This window comes from Heterodontus francisci, chromosome 1, assembly GCF_036365525.1.
Source record: "Heterodontus francisci isolate sHetFra1 chromosome 1, sHetFra1.hap1, whole genome shotgun sequence".
NCBI lineage: Eukaryota > Metazoa > Chordata > Chondrichthyes > Heterodontiformes > Heterodontidae > Heterodontus > Heterodontus francisci.
This window is the reverse complement of record NC_090371.1, coordinates 197,391,375-197,409,459: the sequence shown is the minus strand read 5'-3', so window position 1 is coordinate 197,409,459 and position 18,085 is coordinate 197,391,375. Positions and strand designations below refer to the sequence as shown.

At 42.9% G+C, this 18,085-nt stretch overlaps 1 protein-coding gene across 4 annotated transcripts in view; it reads right to left on the bottom strand.

The window, feature by feature from the left end:
* Positions 1 to 18,085, bottom strand: part of spock3 (SPARC (osteonectin), cwcv and kazal like domains proteoglycan 3) — a 687,897-nt gene that overhangs the window by 253,775 nt on the left and 416,037 nt on the right. For all 4 annotated transcript variants that reach the window (XM_068039972.1, XM_068039987.1, XM_068039980.1 and 1 more), the window contains exon 5: positions 11,106 to 11,220. In XM_068039972.1, the coding sequence (XP_067896073.1) occupies positions 11,106 to 11,220 (115 nt within the window). The remainder of the gene's footprint in view (positions 1 to 11,105; positions 11,221 to 18,085) is intronic.

Here is an 18,085-nt window from a genome sequence, read left to right as displayed (position 1 = left end):
CCTGCCTCTCCAAGTGGAGATTAATCCTGTTCCCCAGACTTTTTTCCAATATTTTCCCTACCGCTGATGTTAGACTCACTGGCCTGTAATTACTTGGTTTATCCTTGCTACCCTTCTTAAATAATGGTACCACATTCGCTCTGGTACCTCTCCCGTGGCCAGAGGGGATTTGAAAATTTGTGCCAGAGGCCCTGCAATCTCCTCCCTTGCCTGGGATACATCTCATCTGGGCCAGGGGATTTATCCACTTTTAAGCCTGTTAAAACAGCTAATACTTCCTCCCTTTCAATGCTAATTTGTTCAAGTATATCGCAATCCCCCTCCCAGATCTCTACACCTACACTGTCCTTCTCCACAGCGAACACAGATAAAAAGTAATCATTTAAAACCTCACCTATGTCCTCCGGCTCCACACACAGATTGCCACTTTGGTCCCTCATGGGCCCTACTTTTTCCCTGGTTATCCTCTTGCCCTTAATATACTTATAAAATGTTTTTTTTTTCCAAAATATACTTTATTCATAAAAATCTGTAAAAATTACATTGCCAAACAGTTTCCAAACAGCACCAAAAAATACAAACATTGCAAGGGAGATCAGTTTCCTTCAATACTGTCATGAGTTTCTTCCCAACCCTTCCGTTTCACAATTGTCATGTCAATTACAGTTTTACATTTACAGCAATTCAGAATATTAATGATACAGTTCGAGGGGTTTCCCATGGATCCAGCCCCTCAGTCCAGCTTGGTGGGGGAACCTTACACTGTGGTCTTTCCCCATTGAGCCTTTGCTGCGGCTGCCCCAAGCTTTAGTGCGTCCCTCAGCACGTAGTCCTGGACCTTGGAATGTGCCAGTCTGCAACATTCGGTGGTGGACAACTCTTTGCGCTGGAAGACCAGCAAGTTTCGGGCAGACCAAAGGGCGTCTTTCACCGAATTGATAGTCCTCCAGCAGCAGTTGATGTTTGTCTCGGTGTGCGTCCCTGGGAACAGCCCGTAGAGCACAGACTCCTGTGTTACAGAGCTGCTTGGGATGAACCTTGACAAAAACCACTGCATCTCTTTCCACACCTGCTTTGCAAAGGCACATTCCAGGAGGAGGTGGGCGACCGTCTCTTCCCCACCACAGCCAACGCGGGGGCACTGTGCGGAGGGGGCGAGACTTCGGGTGTGCATGAAGGATCTGACGGGGAGGGCCCTTCTCACCACCAGCCAAGCTACGTCTTGGTGCTTGTTTGAAAGTTCTGGTGATGAGGCATTCCGCCAAATGACTTTGACGGTCTGCTCGGGGAACCATCCGACAGGATCCACCGTTTCCTTTTCCCGTAGGGCCTTGAGGACATTCCGTGCAGACCACTGCCTGATGGACCGGTGGTCAAAGGTGTTTTCCCGCAGAAACTGCTCCACGAAGGATAGGTGGTACGGCGCCGCCCAACTGCATGGTGCGTTCCGCGGCAATGTGACCAGGCCCATCCTTCGCAACACCGGGGACAGATAGAACCTCAGCACGTAGTGACACTTGGAGTTTGCGTACTGGGGATCTACACATAGCTTGATGCAGCTGCACACGAAGGTGGTCATCAGGATGAGGGCCACGTTGGGTACATTTTTCCCGCCCATGTCCAGAGATTTGAACATCGTGTCCCTCCGGACCCGGTCCATTTTAGATCCCCAGACGAAGTGGAAAATGGCTCGGGTGACTGCCACGGCGCAGGAGTGGGGTATGGGCCAGACCTGCGCCACGTAGAGCAACAACATGAGCGCCTCGCACCTGATGACCAGGTTCTTACCCACAATGGAGAGAGATCGCTGCCCCCACATGCCCAACTTTTGTCGTACCTTGGCTACTCGCTCCTCCCATGTTTTGGTGCACGCCCCGGCACTTCCGAACCATATCCCCAGCACCTTCAGGTAATCTGACCTGACGGTGAAGGGGACAAAGGATCGGTCAGCCCAGTTCCCAAAGAACATGGCCTCGCTCTTGCCGTGGTTAACTTTGGCTCCCGAGGCTTGTTCGAACTGGTCGCAGATGCTCATCAGTCTGCGCACGGACAGCGGATCCGAGCCGAAGACGGCGACGTCATCCATGTACAGGGAGGTTTTGACCTGAGTGCCTCCGCTGCCTGGGATTGTCACCCCTCTTATGCTCGCATCCTTCCTAATAGACTCAGCAAAGGGTTCAATACAGCAAACAAACAAGACCGGGGACAGAGGACAGCCCTGTCTGACTCCAGATTTGATCGGGAAACTTTCAGATTCCCACCCGTTGATTGACACTGCGCTACTGATGTTTGTGTAGAGCAGTTTGATCCAATTGCAGATTCCCTCCCCAAACCCCATTTTGGAAAGCACGTCCACCATGTAGGTGTGCGATGATATACTTATAAAATGCCTTAGGATTTTCCTTTATCTTGCCCGCCAGTGTTTTTTCATGTCCCCTCTTCACTCTCCTAATTACTTTTTAAGTACCCCCTTACACTTTCTATACTCCTCCAGTGCCTCCACTGTTTTCAGCACTCTGAATCTGCCATAAGCCTTTTTTTTTTTACTGATCCAATCCTCTATATCCCTTGACATCCAGAGTTCCCTGGACGTGTTAGTCCTACCCTTCACCTTAATGGGTACAGACTATTTATTATATGTAGAGTAGCTTACCAGGTACTCACCAAACAGCTCCTTCCACTGCACCGAAGCAGGAACCAAATACTGGAGGGTTAAAAAGGCATGAAAAAAGTAGAAAAATGGAGCACCTCTTCTCCCCTTCACCGAACTCACCACATTCAAATCTTCACACTCAGCTTGCAGACTGCACACCATTTGCAGGCTGCACCCAGACCTCTGTATTTATACCTTTTGAAGCTGAAACTGCAGCAAACAGATTTGGCTGGTCATCTACTTAACTAATCAGCTACTCTGCAGTTGAGCCTGTTAATCCCTGCCTAAGACTGTAAGAAACTTACTTTACTTTTTAACCCTACTTTATTTCCTTAACCTTACTTTATCTAGAGAGTAAATCCCAGTTAAATGCTAACTGCAAACTAGACTTTTATCAAGATATTCCATTCCCCTTGTAATAAAAGCCAACATTCCATTTGCCTTCCTAATCACTTGCTATATCTGTAGACCAACCTTTTGTGATTCAAGTAGGACACCCAGCTCCCTCTGTACCTCAGAGTTCTGCAATCTCTTTCCATTTAGATAATATGCAGCTATTCCTGCCAAAGTGCATAAGCTCACATTCTCCCACATTATACTTCATTTACCAAATTTTTCTCCACTCACTCAATCTATCTGTATCCTTTTGAAGACTCCTTATGTCCTCTTCACAACATACTTTCCTACCTATATTTGTGGCCTCAGCAAATTTGGCAACCATACATTTGGTCCCTTCATCCAAGTCATTGATATAAATTGTAAATAGTTGAGGTCCCAGAACTGATCCCTGTGGCACTCCACTCGTCACATCTTGCCATTCTGAAAATGACCCATTTATGCCTACTCGGTTTCTTGTTAGCTAACTAATCCTCTAGCCATGCTAATATGTTACCCTCAATGCCATGAGCTCTTATTTTGCTTAGTAAGTTTTGATGAGACACCTTATCAAATGCCTTCTGGAAATCTAAGTATAGCACATCCACAGGTTCCCCTTTATCCATGTTGTTTGTTACTTCCTCGAAGGACTCCAATAAATTACTCAAACAGGATTTCCCTTTCATAAAACTATGTTGACTCTGCCTGATTACATTGAGATGTTCTAAGTGCCCTGCTATAACCTCCTCAATAATAGATTCCAGCATTTTCCCTGTGACAGATGTTAAGCTAATTAGCCTGTGGTTTCCTGCTTTCTGTCTCCCTCCTTTCCTGAATAGAGGAGTCACATTTGCTATTTTCCAATCTGATTGGACCTTTCCAGAATCGAGGGAATTTTGGAAAATTGAAACCAATGCATCTACTATCTCAGCAGCCACTTCTTTAAAGACCATAGGATGAAGTCCATCAGGAACTGGGGACTTGTCAGCTTTTAGTTCTAATAACATTTTTAGTCCCCTTTCCCTGATAATTGTAATTGTTTTAAGTTCCTCCCTCCCTTTCACCTCTTGATACAAAATTATTTCTGGGATGTTATTTGTCTCCTCTACAGTGAAGACAGATGAAAATATCAGTTCAATTCATCCATCATCTCCTTATTTTCTATTATTAATTCCCCAAACTCACTTTCTACAGGGCCAACGCTCACTTTGCTTAGTCTTTTCCTTTTTAAATACCTGTAGAAACTCTTACTATCTGTTTTTTATAACTCTAGCTAGCTTTCTCTCATACTCTAATTTCTCCCTCCTTATTAACCTTTTAGTCATTCTTTGCTGTTCTTTATCTTCTGCCCAATCTCCTGACCTGCCACTCATCCTCGCGTAATTATATGCTTTTCCTTTCAATTTGATACTTTCTTTCACTCCCAGAGTTAGCCAAGGATGGAGTGTTCTTCCCTTAGAGTCTTTTTCATTGGAATGCATCTTTTCGGAGTAGTCTGAAATATCTGCTTAAATGTCTGCCACTGCATTGCTACTGACATATCCCTTAACTTAATTTGCCAGTTTACTTTAGCCAGCTCTGCCTTCATGTCCTCATAATTGCCATTATTTAAGTTTAAAACACTAGTCTTAGATTCGCCCTTCTCTCCCTCAAACTAAATGTGAAATTCGATCATATTATGATCACTGCTACCTAGGATAGATAAGGGGGATAAAAACAAGAAATGCTGGAACCACTCAGCAGGTCTGGCAGCATCTGTGGAAAGAGAAGCAGAGTTAATGTTTCGGGTCAGTGACCCTTCATCGGAACTGCCAGACCTGCTGAGTGGTTCCAGCATTTCTTGTTTTTATTTCAGATTTCCAGCATCCGCAGTATTTTGCTTTTAGATAAGGGGGAATCAGTCAATGTGGTGTATTTGGATTTTCAAAAAGCTTTGGATAAGGTGCACACAAGAAGCTATCACACAAAACAAAAACTCATGGGATTGGTGAGTGGGGGCGGAGCAACACCCCAGCACAGATTGAGAAATGGCCAACACACAGAGCAGGAATAAATGGGTCACCCTCTGGCCGGCAGGCTACAAATAGTGGGGTACCACAAGGATCAGCACCTAGGCCCCAGCCACCCACAATCCACACCAATGGCTCAGATTAGGATGTTGCATAATCAGCTCCAGCATGGGGTCAGCTTGTGTGAAAACTGTTTTAAGTACATGCAGCACAAGGTGGCCAAATAGCATAAGAGTAAACCCTTTTCCCTCCAAAGGTTAGAGTACTCTTGTGGACAGTCAGAAGTCCTTTTGCTTTAATAGTAACCCATGAAGCTGCAAGTCTGATTAGCTTAGACTTCATGTAAGAAACAGACTGAAATAATTGCTCATCATTTAATGTAAAACTGTAGAAAAGCTGCATAAGAATAATGCAGTTATTAATCAATGTATATTACAGCTGGCTGTTTAAAACTACTTGGGCCTGAATCACACAAAGATTATTGTTGCAGGGTCTACAACTCATTGCTGTGACTGTTCCAAGGGAAATCTGGTAACACTGGCGCTGCCTAGGTGGGCTTGAGTTAAAAGTTTGAAAATAACTGGCATAAAGAGATTGACTGGTCCTGACTTGAGGATTTGGTTTTTTTTGGTAATGACCGAGTTATAAATGGTCACTAACCCATTAAGCAAAGGTAAATCAGAAGGGGATTTTTGGTTGTGACCTATTTATAGACAGTTGCCAATCCCAACAATAAAAAGAAATAAGAATGACGTGCCCCAGGGAAATAAAACATTAGGGTTGTGCATAGCCTTGAATTAACAAAGAGTAAACAAAGAGCAAGGGGAGTTGATTAACACACTAACCAAAGAGGTGTTTAAAAAGGAAAATTGGAAAGCTTTGGCAAAGACAGAAAATTATAAAACAAAAGAAACAATTAGAAGCAGACCCAAACTGAGAGCAATGCTATCAAAGGTTTGAAAACCCAATTAGATCAAAAAGACTAAAGACTGTGTGACCTTAGCCATGTCAGTACATTATTTTCAACATGAAGGTGCAAGAAAATCTGGGCAATTAGTTTCATGTAATGTCAAGCAAGAACAGAAGGAGGGTTTAAATAATATGTGGGAAGCAAAGGTAGACAAATTAACCAGTGCCTTAAGTGGGGTCCTCAAACAACAACAGGGGAACCAACATAGCCCTCGAGACATGGCAGACCCAGATACACATTGTCAAAAGAAAATACACGGTCTGCAGGAATGTTTAATGTAAAGGAAAGGTATCATCCATGCCATAATCACCAAATTCATTTACCAACAAGATTGCAGAGGCTGTGAGCAAGTATGAACATGACTGAGAAAGAGCAGGAGGACCAGGGTCTGGAATCAGGAACTCCTGATAGACACTAAACTCTCCAAACTGTGATATGACCTGTACAAGTAGTAAACATGGACAGAGCAGGCATTGACGTGAAATTCTCTAATATTCTCTGGGCGCCCGTGTGAAAGGGCACGTGAATATGTGAAAGTCTGATAATTTACAAATGTTCAACAGAGTTATAAGCCATTTAACCATCAGTGATCTTGTCTTTGGTTTATAAGTATTTTAAACATTTTAATCAATGACTTTTCCACAAGTATATGCTATTTTAAGTTGGTTGATTGTTTATTCTATGTATGTATACACATGTATTATTTTTGAGATACCCGAGTCATGTTTTTGTTTTGAACTGCTTTAAACTGTGAATATCCCTTAGGCTTACAATCTGGGAACATCATGTAAAAATCTGGCACTTCCTGAGTTCGTAATCCATGACATGGATCAATATTTTTCAGGATCATCAAAGTGTGAATATGGTTGTTGAGTATGTTTAGGATTAGGAGTTTGCTCCCAGAATTGTGGAAAACATTGTGACTTACATTTTAAGTTAAAGACACTGGTATGGATTTATTTTGACTGACGTTAACTTAAGCAAATGTGAAAAGCAGAAGGAGTTAGCTTTAAAAAGATTCTACCTTGAAGACTTGCAAGTTACAGTTGCTGCGGTGTCTGGTGCTAGATAATTTGAACTTTTCAGGGGACTTTATTTCATTTGTATTATAGCCAAAAAACTGCAATTGCTTTGTGCAGTTTAAACTAAAAATGTGTGGTCTCTTATTTAAATCAATTCAAACATTTACAAAGCACTGTTTTCTTAATTTGGTTACTGGAATTCTCAGACCCGCTATTGTGATTGACTCCTCCCCACCTCCTAAGACTATGACAATCAAGAAGTTATTTGGAATAAAAGCTGACTTACCTCCGCAGACTGTAAAACGTTGCCTTTGGCAGGACTGATCCAGTGGATTCTAGCAGAGGCGAAGAGGAGGCAACAGCTCTTATGGGTGGTCCAAGTATAAGCCCATTTTAAAATCACCCCCTGGACCAGTGAGAGTGGCCAGGTAGATCAGCTAGCAAAGAAGTTCAAGATTGCCATTGAAGTGTTAGAAGCATCTACAGCCTTGCATGGCCAGATAAATAAAGCTCGTGAAGTACCCCTTTTAGAGCTTGCAGGAGTGCAGCATGAGAGGATCCTTTAATTAAATCAGTCCAGGCAAATCATCAAAAGTAAGGGTTCATGGCCCAAAAATGCATTTGACATTGAAGATCAGGATAACTTTTTTTAAAATCAGGGCAAGTGGGTGGCCCTGAAGTCGCTTTGCATCAAGGTGCTCCATGAGTTCGCACTTCGAGTGGGCACCAGAACGGCGACAACCTGGTCCAAAAATTAGTGCAGATGGGGTGGCTTTGTATGGATCAGACCGTGAATGCCAGTATTAATGACTGCCTTGCATATGTCCAGTATGATTCGGGCCCACAGTTGAAACTAGCCTGGTCGCTACATTCATGGCCCATGAAAAAATGTACAAATTGATTACACTGACCCGCTTTAAAGAGCTCATAAGGGTATCCAGTATGTCTTGGTTAAAATTGACTTCTTTCAAATGGGGAAAAGTAACAATCATCAGAAGCTGTAATAAAAACAGAAAGTGCTGGAAATACTCAGCAGGTCTGGCAGCATTGGTGGAGAGAGAAACAGAATTAATGTTTCAGAACCTGAAATGTTAACACTGCTTCTATTTCCACAGATGCTGCCAGACCTGCTGAGTATTTCCAGCACTTTCTGTTTTTATTTCAGATTTCCTGTATCTGCAGTATTTTGCTTTTATCAGAAGCTGCAAATAGGTTTGAGAGAAAAGAAGTTAGTTCACAATTGATGAAAGAAAGGAGAAAGGGAAAGATTCTGTCCCTTTTCTATTATCACAAGCTTCAGGAGTGATTTGCTTTCAGTGTACTGTCTCTTTAAAAAGCCTGTGTTAAGTGTAATGAGTTCTTTATGTTGTCTGGTGCAACAATGAGATGTGTGGAGCCCAGTTCATTGAAGATCTCAAAACAGGTTTATTACAGCTAAACTATTATATACAGTATAGAGCAAACTATTTACAGAACCTCCCTCTAGGTGTTACAGTTGCAGAGTGACTCTGGTTTCATATCACGTGACTACATCCCGGTGCTTAGCTCATTAGCATACTAAGATCTTAAAGGGACATCACTCTTAAAGGCAATCATACAACACTGAGTGTCCTCTATTTCAATGTGGAAGGATGTTGCAAAGATTTAGTTTAGTTGTGAGGACTATTTTTCTTCAGCTTTATTCTGTATTTTTACAGTCATTTGGAAAGGTGTTTGAAGAACAATAAGAATGATGAAGTAATTTACTGTTTTTTTGTAAGCATGTCCTGTTTTGATAATTTTATCTGTTCTTAATTGTGCTTAATTAAATATTGGTCAGCATAAAAATTGTGAACTAACTTATTAAATTGTGAAAACTCAACTTTCATATGGCCACAGAGAGATTCTGGTTATTGTAAATTATATGGAAATCTCTTGCCCAGAGGTGGAGACCATAATTTATTTTTTAAAAATGTCAGTTTTGAATTTCTTTAATGTTTTATGATTTGAAGTGGAAATTGCTATCTCTATGGCAACAATCTGGACACATCTTGTTGTTGGGGTGCACTAACTAACTGAAGAGTTAGTTCCTAAATATGATTTAAAGGTTACAAAAAAGGCAAAGAAAAAGGTAAAATGGAGTATGCTTCTTTATCTTTCAGGTAAATTTTTTTAAAAAGTGAAATCACTTACTTGCAGTTCATATCTTCCTGTAAACGTACAAAAAGTTAAGCCTTTCTATTGACAGCTGTTATTAATTCACTTCATAATGACTTTTTTGTATTGCTTAAGGTAAATACATATTGGGCTTTATTAAATAATAATTTTCTTAATTTGAGTGGGTATTTCCTCATGGTGACAGAAGGAAATCATGAATTGATAAACTAACCCCTTGTTCTCTCAAGAAGAGCCACAATAGGTTCAGTGTTTTTCTTTTCTGTTAAATAGGGGACCATGGTTATCCAGATCATATGAATGTTGATGGCACAGCAAAAAATCTAGTAGTTTTAGGTATTTACCTGTAGACATCAAGGACAGGATTTTCCCATGGGCTTTGGGACTCCGATGTCAGTCCCGAGCCCACACTTGCTGGCAGCGCGCCCGCCGGCACAATCTTCCCAGAGGTGGCCTCCTAATTGGCTGCCTCCGTGTTCGCTGCCCTATTGAGGATGGCGGGCGTGCCCTCGATGCTTCAGGCCCAATCAGAGGGCCTGCATCTTTGAAGAATCTTTTAAGTCCATGATTTATTGATAATATAGCACACTGTAGTTTTCTGTACTTCCCTGTCTGTATCTGATGTGTAACCTTGGTCAAATAAAATTTAGATTAGTTATTATGTATTACTTAGACAAGCCCACATAAAATTAAAGAGAAAAACAAGGAACTGGGTCAGAGAAAGCACTCCCAAGTCTGGGGTACAGGGAAACCTATGGATGATAATCAACAAATGGAATAAGGTCAAAGAAACTGTTGAAGTAACACTTTTATGTTATGTGTTCATATGTACATATAATACTAACCAACTGCAAACTCCAAGATGAAGCAAGAAAAAGCCAGAAAGAAAGTTAATAGGTCAAGTGAAAATTGACCCAGAGTGGTTCCACTGAGGTGTGAAAAAGAAGGAATGTTAGCACATTTTAAAGTGGTTAAATGGTCGTATCCCAGCATGCTTTGCTTTAATATTTTAGCCAGAGAACAAATGTGGAGAAAAGAATCTTGCTTCTACTTCTGAACAAAAGACAGTTTGGAATCTAAAAGACAGACAATGCTGAAGTTTCTATACAGTGATAAACTCAGGTTAAGAGACGAGGACACCAACATACCAGAATAACTGATAACACTAAAATACTCCAAAGGCCATCAGAACTATGGAGGCCTCCAAGGTTACATGTAGATAAAGACTGTTCTGTGCATTTCTGAGTACAATAAACAAAGCTTGTAGGACTAAGTTGTAGACTGAAGACATTAGGACATTGTGTAAACAGCTTAAGCATGGCATCAGCTTGGTGGGGTACTTTATGAGTACGTGCAGCCCTAGGTAGCCAAATAGTATATTGATAGAACCTGTTCCTTCTAAAAGCTAAAGTGCTCTAGTGGGCATTTGAAAGTCTTTTCACCTTAATGATAGCCCACAAAGCTGTATCAGCTTGGACTTTGTGGAGGAAGCAGGTTGTATTAATTGCTCATCATTTAATGTAATGCTGAAAAACAGCTGTATAAGAACAATACTGTTATTCGTCAACATATATCGACATTTTTGTTTAAAATCACTTGGACCTGAATCAGACAGGATATATTACAGGACTAACAACCCTTTGTTGTCACTGTAACCATGGAAAATCTGCTAACATTGGCATCTCCTGGGTGGGCTTGAGTTAAAGGTTTAAAAGTAACAAATATTGCAGTTTTTAAAAATACAACCAAATATATATTATGAGTAGAATTATCCTATAATTTTACGGCCAATGCATGCTGAATTGAGGCCAACAAGTGCACCCCCACATAATAAATACATTTTGATATAAAAATAAAGAAAAATCCTTTGCTAAAGCAAAATGTGGAAATGTCTTATGTTTTACTTGTCGACATATCCTTACCAGAGAAGAGTAGACATGGCCATCAGTTCCACATATAGGATGAGGATGAACTACTGGACATGGTTTGCAGTTTGCTCCTTTCCATTGCTTGCTGGCCAGATCAGTTTCCTTCATGCTACATGGAAAATAAGTGTAAAAACTGTCATAAACGGCTGACAAATACTTTATCCCATATGAGTAACATTATGCTGAAACATGGGGCTGGATTTTACGTCGGACAGATGGGATCTGGCCACCGACGTAAAAGTCTGTGGCGAACCTGCTTCCGCCTAGCCTGGGAATCTGTCCCGTATTTTACGGGTCACTAGGCTTTAATTGTTCTGAGGCGGGACTTCCACCTGCTTGAGGGAAGAAGTCCCGCCTCATTGATCTGCCGGGCAATCACCGGGCCGGCAGCTCTTAGTCGCAGCAGCGCCACCGGGAGCTGCAGCCCAGCCAGGGACATGGAGCCAGGACTGCAGGTAAGTTTGTGTTGCCTTGCCGGGGGTAATAGGTCAGGCCCCGGCGAGGCAAGGGTGGCCGTTTGGGGGGAAGGGGGGGCATCTTGGGTCCTGGGGGTGGTTAGGGAAGTGGGGGTGGGCCTCAATCGGGCACCATGTGCTCGATAGTCAGGGCCCCCCTCCCCGGGGCGCTGAGAGGCCACCAACTTTCACTGGACAGCCTTTCCCGGCTCCAGGATGCCCGCTTGCCATGGGTAAAATCCCCGTGGAGGTGGGCGAAAGCCGTTTAGTGGCCGTTAACTGGCAACTTAAGGGCCTTGATTGGCATGGGGCAGGTGGCCCATTTTTCGCACCCCCCCCCCCCCCCCCGCCCTACATAAAGTGGGGCAGAGGCAGGAGTGGGTCCAGAAGGCCTCCCGCTCCATTTTATGCCACCCCTCCCACTGCCACCATCCAGCTCGCTGGGGTGATGTAAAATTCTGGCCATGGCATCATTTGCATTATACAAAAAAAAAGAAAAAAGCCATTGAAGCTCATGCCTCTTGCAGGAAACATCTTTAAAAAAAAATTCCAACTGCACTCTGAACATCACTAATATTTATTATAAAAGCAAAATACTGCGGATGCTGGAAATCTGAAACAAAAACAAGAAATGCTGGATTCACTCAGCAGGTCTGGCAGCATCTGTGGAAAGAGAAGCAGAGTTAACGTTTCGGGTCAGTGACCCTTCTTCGGAACTGACAAATATTAGAAAAGTCACAGATTATAAACAAGTGAGGTGGGGGTTGGGCAAGAGATAACAAAGGAGAAGGTGCAGATTGGACCAGGCCACATAGCTGACCAAAAGGTCACGGAGCAAAGGTCAGCTATGTGGCCTGGTCCAATCTGCACCTTCTCCTTTGTTATCTCTTGCCCAACCCCCACCTCACTTGTTTATAATCTGTGACTTTTCTAATATTTGTCAGTTCCGAAGAAGGGTCACTGACCCGAAACGTTAACTCTGCTTCTCTTTCCACAGATGCTGCCAGACCTGCTGAGTGAAACTAATATTTATTATCTCCGCTACCATGCCTGGCAGATTATTTTGAACATTTATTACTCCTAGTAAAGAACCTTGTGCAAATATCTGTTTCAAATTTTCTTTTTTTTTGTTAGAAATTTTAAAATAATGTTTTCTGATCTTATTTTCTTGCCTTGAAATAATATTCTAGGTTTGCTTTATTCTATTATGTAATATTTAATATACCTTTATGAGGTCCCTTACTTAATCACTTTTCTTTCCTAGTCTGTAGAGCTTGAGTTTCAGTAGCCTGTCTTTTTTTACACTAGGGATCTGCCTTGCTCCTCTACAGTGGAGGCACAGTGACTGGAGTTGCACACCGAGCTCAACGTGTGGCCTGAGGGTGCTTTGTAGAGGCTTAGTACAAGTTCCAAAGGCTTATAGCGGTTAATTAAATGATTTAGTACTCCCAGTACAAAGACTCACAGGACAGTAGCAGGTACTGAGTATTCAGGTCTGGAGACCAGAATGCCCCATGTGATTTCTCTCTTTTAAAATTAAGTAATGAAAAAATGCACAAGGCATGCTGGCTTCTGCCCTTGAATTCATAATATTTAGCCATTACTACACTCCTCCAGCTAAATATTCCAGCACTCTATTTACTATTTTAACTACATTGCCACCGAATCCCAGATATCAAAAGTACGAGTGCACTATATTCCAATAGGTTGCTTTTGAAGTCTCTCTGTTCCAATTAAATTTTATTTATTGTGTGTTCATGAGGCACATTTTCTTGGCAAATGCATAATAGCTTACATTTATTTATGTTAAGTTCCATTTGTCTGCCAGTTGCATAACCAATCTAAATCCTTTTTAAAATCTTTTTACATTTCCTCTTGCTATTTTAATATCAGAAAATTTGACACTTCTATTTGGTTTCAATATTCTGGTCATTAGTGTAGATTAGAAACAACTGCAATCAATGCACTGGCCCCTGCTAAATACCTCTCCTTATTTTGACTATATGATGTTGATTCCAAAATGCATTTTCAGGTTCAATCAGTTCTGCCCAATTTCAGCCAAAATTCAGTCCTGTTTAACCATTTAACCAAGTCTGGAATGGGCATTAAGCAGCCAGGAGTTTCATTTCTTCAAAAGTACCATGGAAGGTACCACACCATCTCCCAGCTGATGAGCATTCTGGAAGCAAAGTCCAGAATACATCCAGGAAATTTAATTTTAGGGTTGCTAAGAGCAGACTTCTCAGGTGGATGTTTAACTCAAGGACAAGATTTAGAAAGTAAGACCGAGGGTTTTGAGACAAATACTCAGCTGCTGTGTGACTGCCCCACCTCTGGTGAGAAGAGGAAAGAAAATCACCGCAACAGTAAAGTGGCTGGTGGCTCCCAGGGGTGTTGTGAAAAAGTTTTTTTTTCTTTAAAAAGTGTATGTTCTCGAGAGTAATTGGTCACTCTGCAGTTGATTCCACCTGCTTCAGCAGCCCTTTAGTATTTATGCACCTCTGCCAGGAATGCAGTGGTCATTCCTGATGCTCATTATTGCTAAGGTATGAATGACATATTCCTTTTTATTACTCTAACATTCCAACATATCCATCCTTAGGATTGGCCATCAGCTGTCATTTCTAATAGAAAATTCCAAAAATGGTAGCTGAAGTCACAGAACCGTTAGAATGGCTCCCTGGCCCCGTTCCCAATGCTCACTAGCCCACATCGCATAGAAAACCCTGGTTTATGAGTCTTTTGGTTTTGTGCCAGCTCTTCGTTAATTGCCATGTATCTGTCATCAGTTGCCTTTACTAACATTAATGGAATGCCTCTGAATTGAATTATTTGAAAGAGGAGGAAGACCTACCGAGAGAATCTAGGCAGGTCAGTCTATCAAAGATGTGCCCAGTGCCCGATCAGGAGGAGCAGCGGTTGAGGGGGATGGGGGTGAGTGGTGGCCTGTGTTCGTTAAATGTGGAGTAACAAAGAACTCTGCTGCTCCTCCTTACCCACATACAGGTAAGTAGATTTCAAAATCTCACCTGTTGGTTGTAGTATACCACGGTTCCAAGCCCTGGCTTTCCTGAGTGCCAGCCACCTCAAGGTAAATCAATCTTGCCTCAAAAAGGAGTTATGTCCCTATTCGTACATGCAAAGAGCCTAATGCCTGTTTGAGCTGTGGGCGCTGCATAAGAATTTTTCTATAGTTTCCACCCTCCCCCACCAACAGAGTGGCAGTGGACCTGTTGCCCTCTCTCAGGATGATAGCTTTCATCCTCGCACCACTGCCACTCCGACAGTACCCATGCTGCTGCTCATGCTGAAGTGGTGAACTCCAAAGCTAAGTCTTCTAAAGCAGGGTTGTCCAACCCTTGAAAAAAAGTCAGAACCCACCGGAAAACCCTGAATCTGTCCAAAGTTGGGAAATCGCTGTTCCTGATGTCAGCATCTGTCAACCGTGAAACTGAGCGCAATTTTTTTTTTTAAACGGTCTGAAAGAAGACAATGGAAAATTTCTCATCTCTGAGATACATCAGTGGGCCGGATGGAAACCTTTGATGGACCGGATCCTGGCCCGCGGCCTGTATATTGGACACCCTGTTCTAGAGCCTGTGCTGTGCGAGGGCATCCTGCAAGGCCATCTGCAGTCTCTCCCACCTGAAAATCAGCAGCCTTTTGCCAGCATAGAAACACTAAGACAAGCAAAGGCACATGGAATGTGAAAGGGTGATTAGTTGACTTTTGCATGGCATATTAGATGGTCGACTGATAAAGTTGGTTTGGAATGTTTATTTATTGGTGGCTTTAATTTCAGTATTGCAGCCAAACCAGTAGTAGAGGTTGCTGAATAGGGAACTGAGGTTGCGTTCACTAATACTAGAGTCCAATGAGCTGATCACAGACAGCTCAGCCAAAAAGCAGCTGTGTTGGCTGCCTCCTCCCTTCCTCCATCTGGTGGCAAGGGCAGTGCCCTCATGATGGCAAGGCTGTGCAGAATACAGCAGACCATGACTAATCGTGACATATGCTCTGAAGAGTATGCAGGGTTCCTCCAGAGCATTCCAGGCAGCAGAAGCATTGCTTTGGCACCTCAATAGTCTGCTCAATGTGTGGCAGCATGGCTCTCATTACATGCATGTTGTCCACACGTGAGTGGCTTGTACACCAGAGGCATGAGCCAGATGGTCAGCAGATAACCCTTGCTGCCAAGTAACCACGTTCAGGTTTCTCATGGTGGCTGGAATATGAACAATACAATAGACTAGCACACAATAAAAGCATCATCACTGCTGCCTGGATACCTAGCATTCACCTGTATAATGTGCTGAATATGACTGCACACCAGCCGGATATTGAGGGAGTGGAATCCTTTGCAGTTATGTACATCTTTAAACTTAAATGTGGTGCATACACAGTGACATGTGTGCAGTCGATGGCACCCTGCACGATGGGAAAGCCTGCTATCGTGGCGAAGCTGTATTCTCAGCGACAAACCAAAATGAAATGTATTCCTCCCCTCTTTGCATACAGAGTGCCAATGCTCTGCCTCACTCAACAGTGGATGGAGAACTGCGAATTGTTGGAGATGTTCCCTGCTCCAGCCTGGAAGGATCCCAGGGCAAAGAAGCTGAAGACCACAGTCACCTGTACAGTCACTGGCAATGCAGTCCTCAACCTGCCCTGAGGCTGTATTTCTGCCTACAACAGGTGGCAGATTTCAGTAAGCAACTCCTTTGTGAAATGGAGATGTCACACACACTGTTCCTTACTGTGGCTGAAATAGGAAAATTGCTCTCTGAAGACCCTGGGTGGATAAGGCCTCCTGCTGAAAGCCTTTCTCCTCTCCTCCTTCTCACTTTTTAAACCGCTTGACCCTATTCTGTGTTGCCTCTGCTTATTCTCCCTGTCATGCTTCAGGCCAAGAGGGATAGAAACTACAGAACACATGACTGGGAGCAAGTAGTCTGAGCAGAACCCTTGAAGTCAGAACCAAGACCTTCCCCACCTGCCACACCACTCCCTTTAAACTCCAGCAACTTTAAACAGCATCACAAACTACCAAACCCTTCTACTAACTCAGTAACAATCAGTAGAAATCAATCAGCAACTAACCTGAAAGTATTTGATAACCCTTTTAACTAGCGCCTGTGGAAGGTTCTTCCTACTGCTGAATGCATGTTCAGCTATGTAAGGTTAAGAAAGGGCATTAGCCGGGGCACTCAAGTCGAAAATGGCAGTGCTAGTGTCAAATAAATGCTGCATGCTGAATGACATCATGATCTGCCTCCTCTGCATACTTCCACCACACGCTCCCAGCATGCATGCTAACAGCCTACCCAAAATAGCATCTGGCACAGCCAGCACCATAAGTGTGTATATGCGGTGAAGATGCCATTTTGTACCCGAAATGGCACCAGTAGTGCTGAAAATACAGGTGCTATGCAAATGAATTTTGCAGCCATAGGTTCTACAACTTTAATTTTAAAGAAGTTTGAGAGTCTGATGGCAAAATGAATAAAAGTGATGTCAATAATTGTGGGTTATCAATTAGCTTAACTGTATGTTTTATTAAGTCCCTTGCTTGCTTTCTTGAGCATTAAGTAATGTTTTAAAAACCCTTGGTATACTGATTTTCTCTGAATGTACCCAGTTTATCTTTGCAGCCAATTTTTCACACTGACTTTCTCTTGTTTTGCACACATTAAGATTTTTTAAAAAATCTATGTTTTTAAATTGGTCATAAAAACTTTAAGGAGAGAATTTTAACTGCCAAGGGAGATGGGTTCGGGTGCAGGTGGGGTGTTAAATCCCACAAAATGCCTGTGTGTGGGTAACCCCTGTGGAGCAGCTGGGTCTGTAATTTCTATCTGTAGCCAAGTAATTGTGCCTTTAACCCAACATTCTGACTTTAACAACCAGCACAAAGGTTTCCTGAGCTGTGTGGAACTCACCAGGGTCAACAAAGTGAGAGCACAGCAGGGAGTCATTGAGCAATGAAGGTAATAGACTGGAAAGCTTTTAAAAAGAGTGAAGCTGCATAGCTGTTGCCCTACCTATGTGAAAGGTTTGTGCTCACAGGACTTGTTCTGAGAATGTTTTTTCATTGCTTTATAGGTCATTTCTCCTATCTTGGACTTTGACCACTTTGGTCTACACTTCCCTGCACTTCACTGCAGCATAGGAGCAGCTTATGCTGCTCTACCTTGGACCTCTGACGTAAACAACAGGAGCAGCAACATCAACATCAACAACAGCAGCAACAATGGTAGTAGCTGCCTTCTCCACAGCCACTCCATAGGACAGAGGGGATGGACACAGAGCTGCAGCTCGAAGGAGGTGATACCCCAGCACAGGGTATGCAAAGGATCAGCTTTTTTGACATGATGGTGGAACAGTGCCTCAGGAGGCTCAGGTTCAGGGAAGGTTGTTGCTGACGCCTGCAGCCTCCTGGAACAAGACCTACTTCCAAGACAGCCATGTGGCTACGCATTGCCAGTGGCCGTCAAGGTCACCACAGACCTGAATATCTTT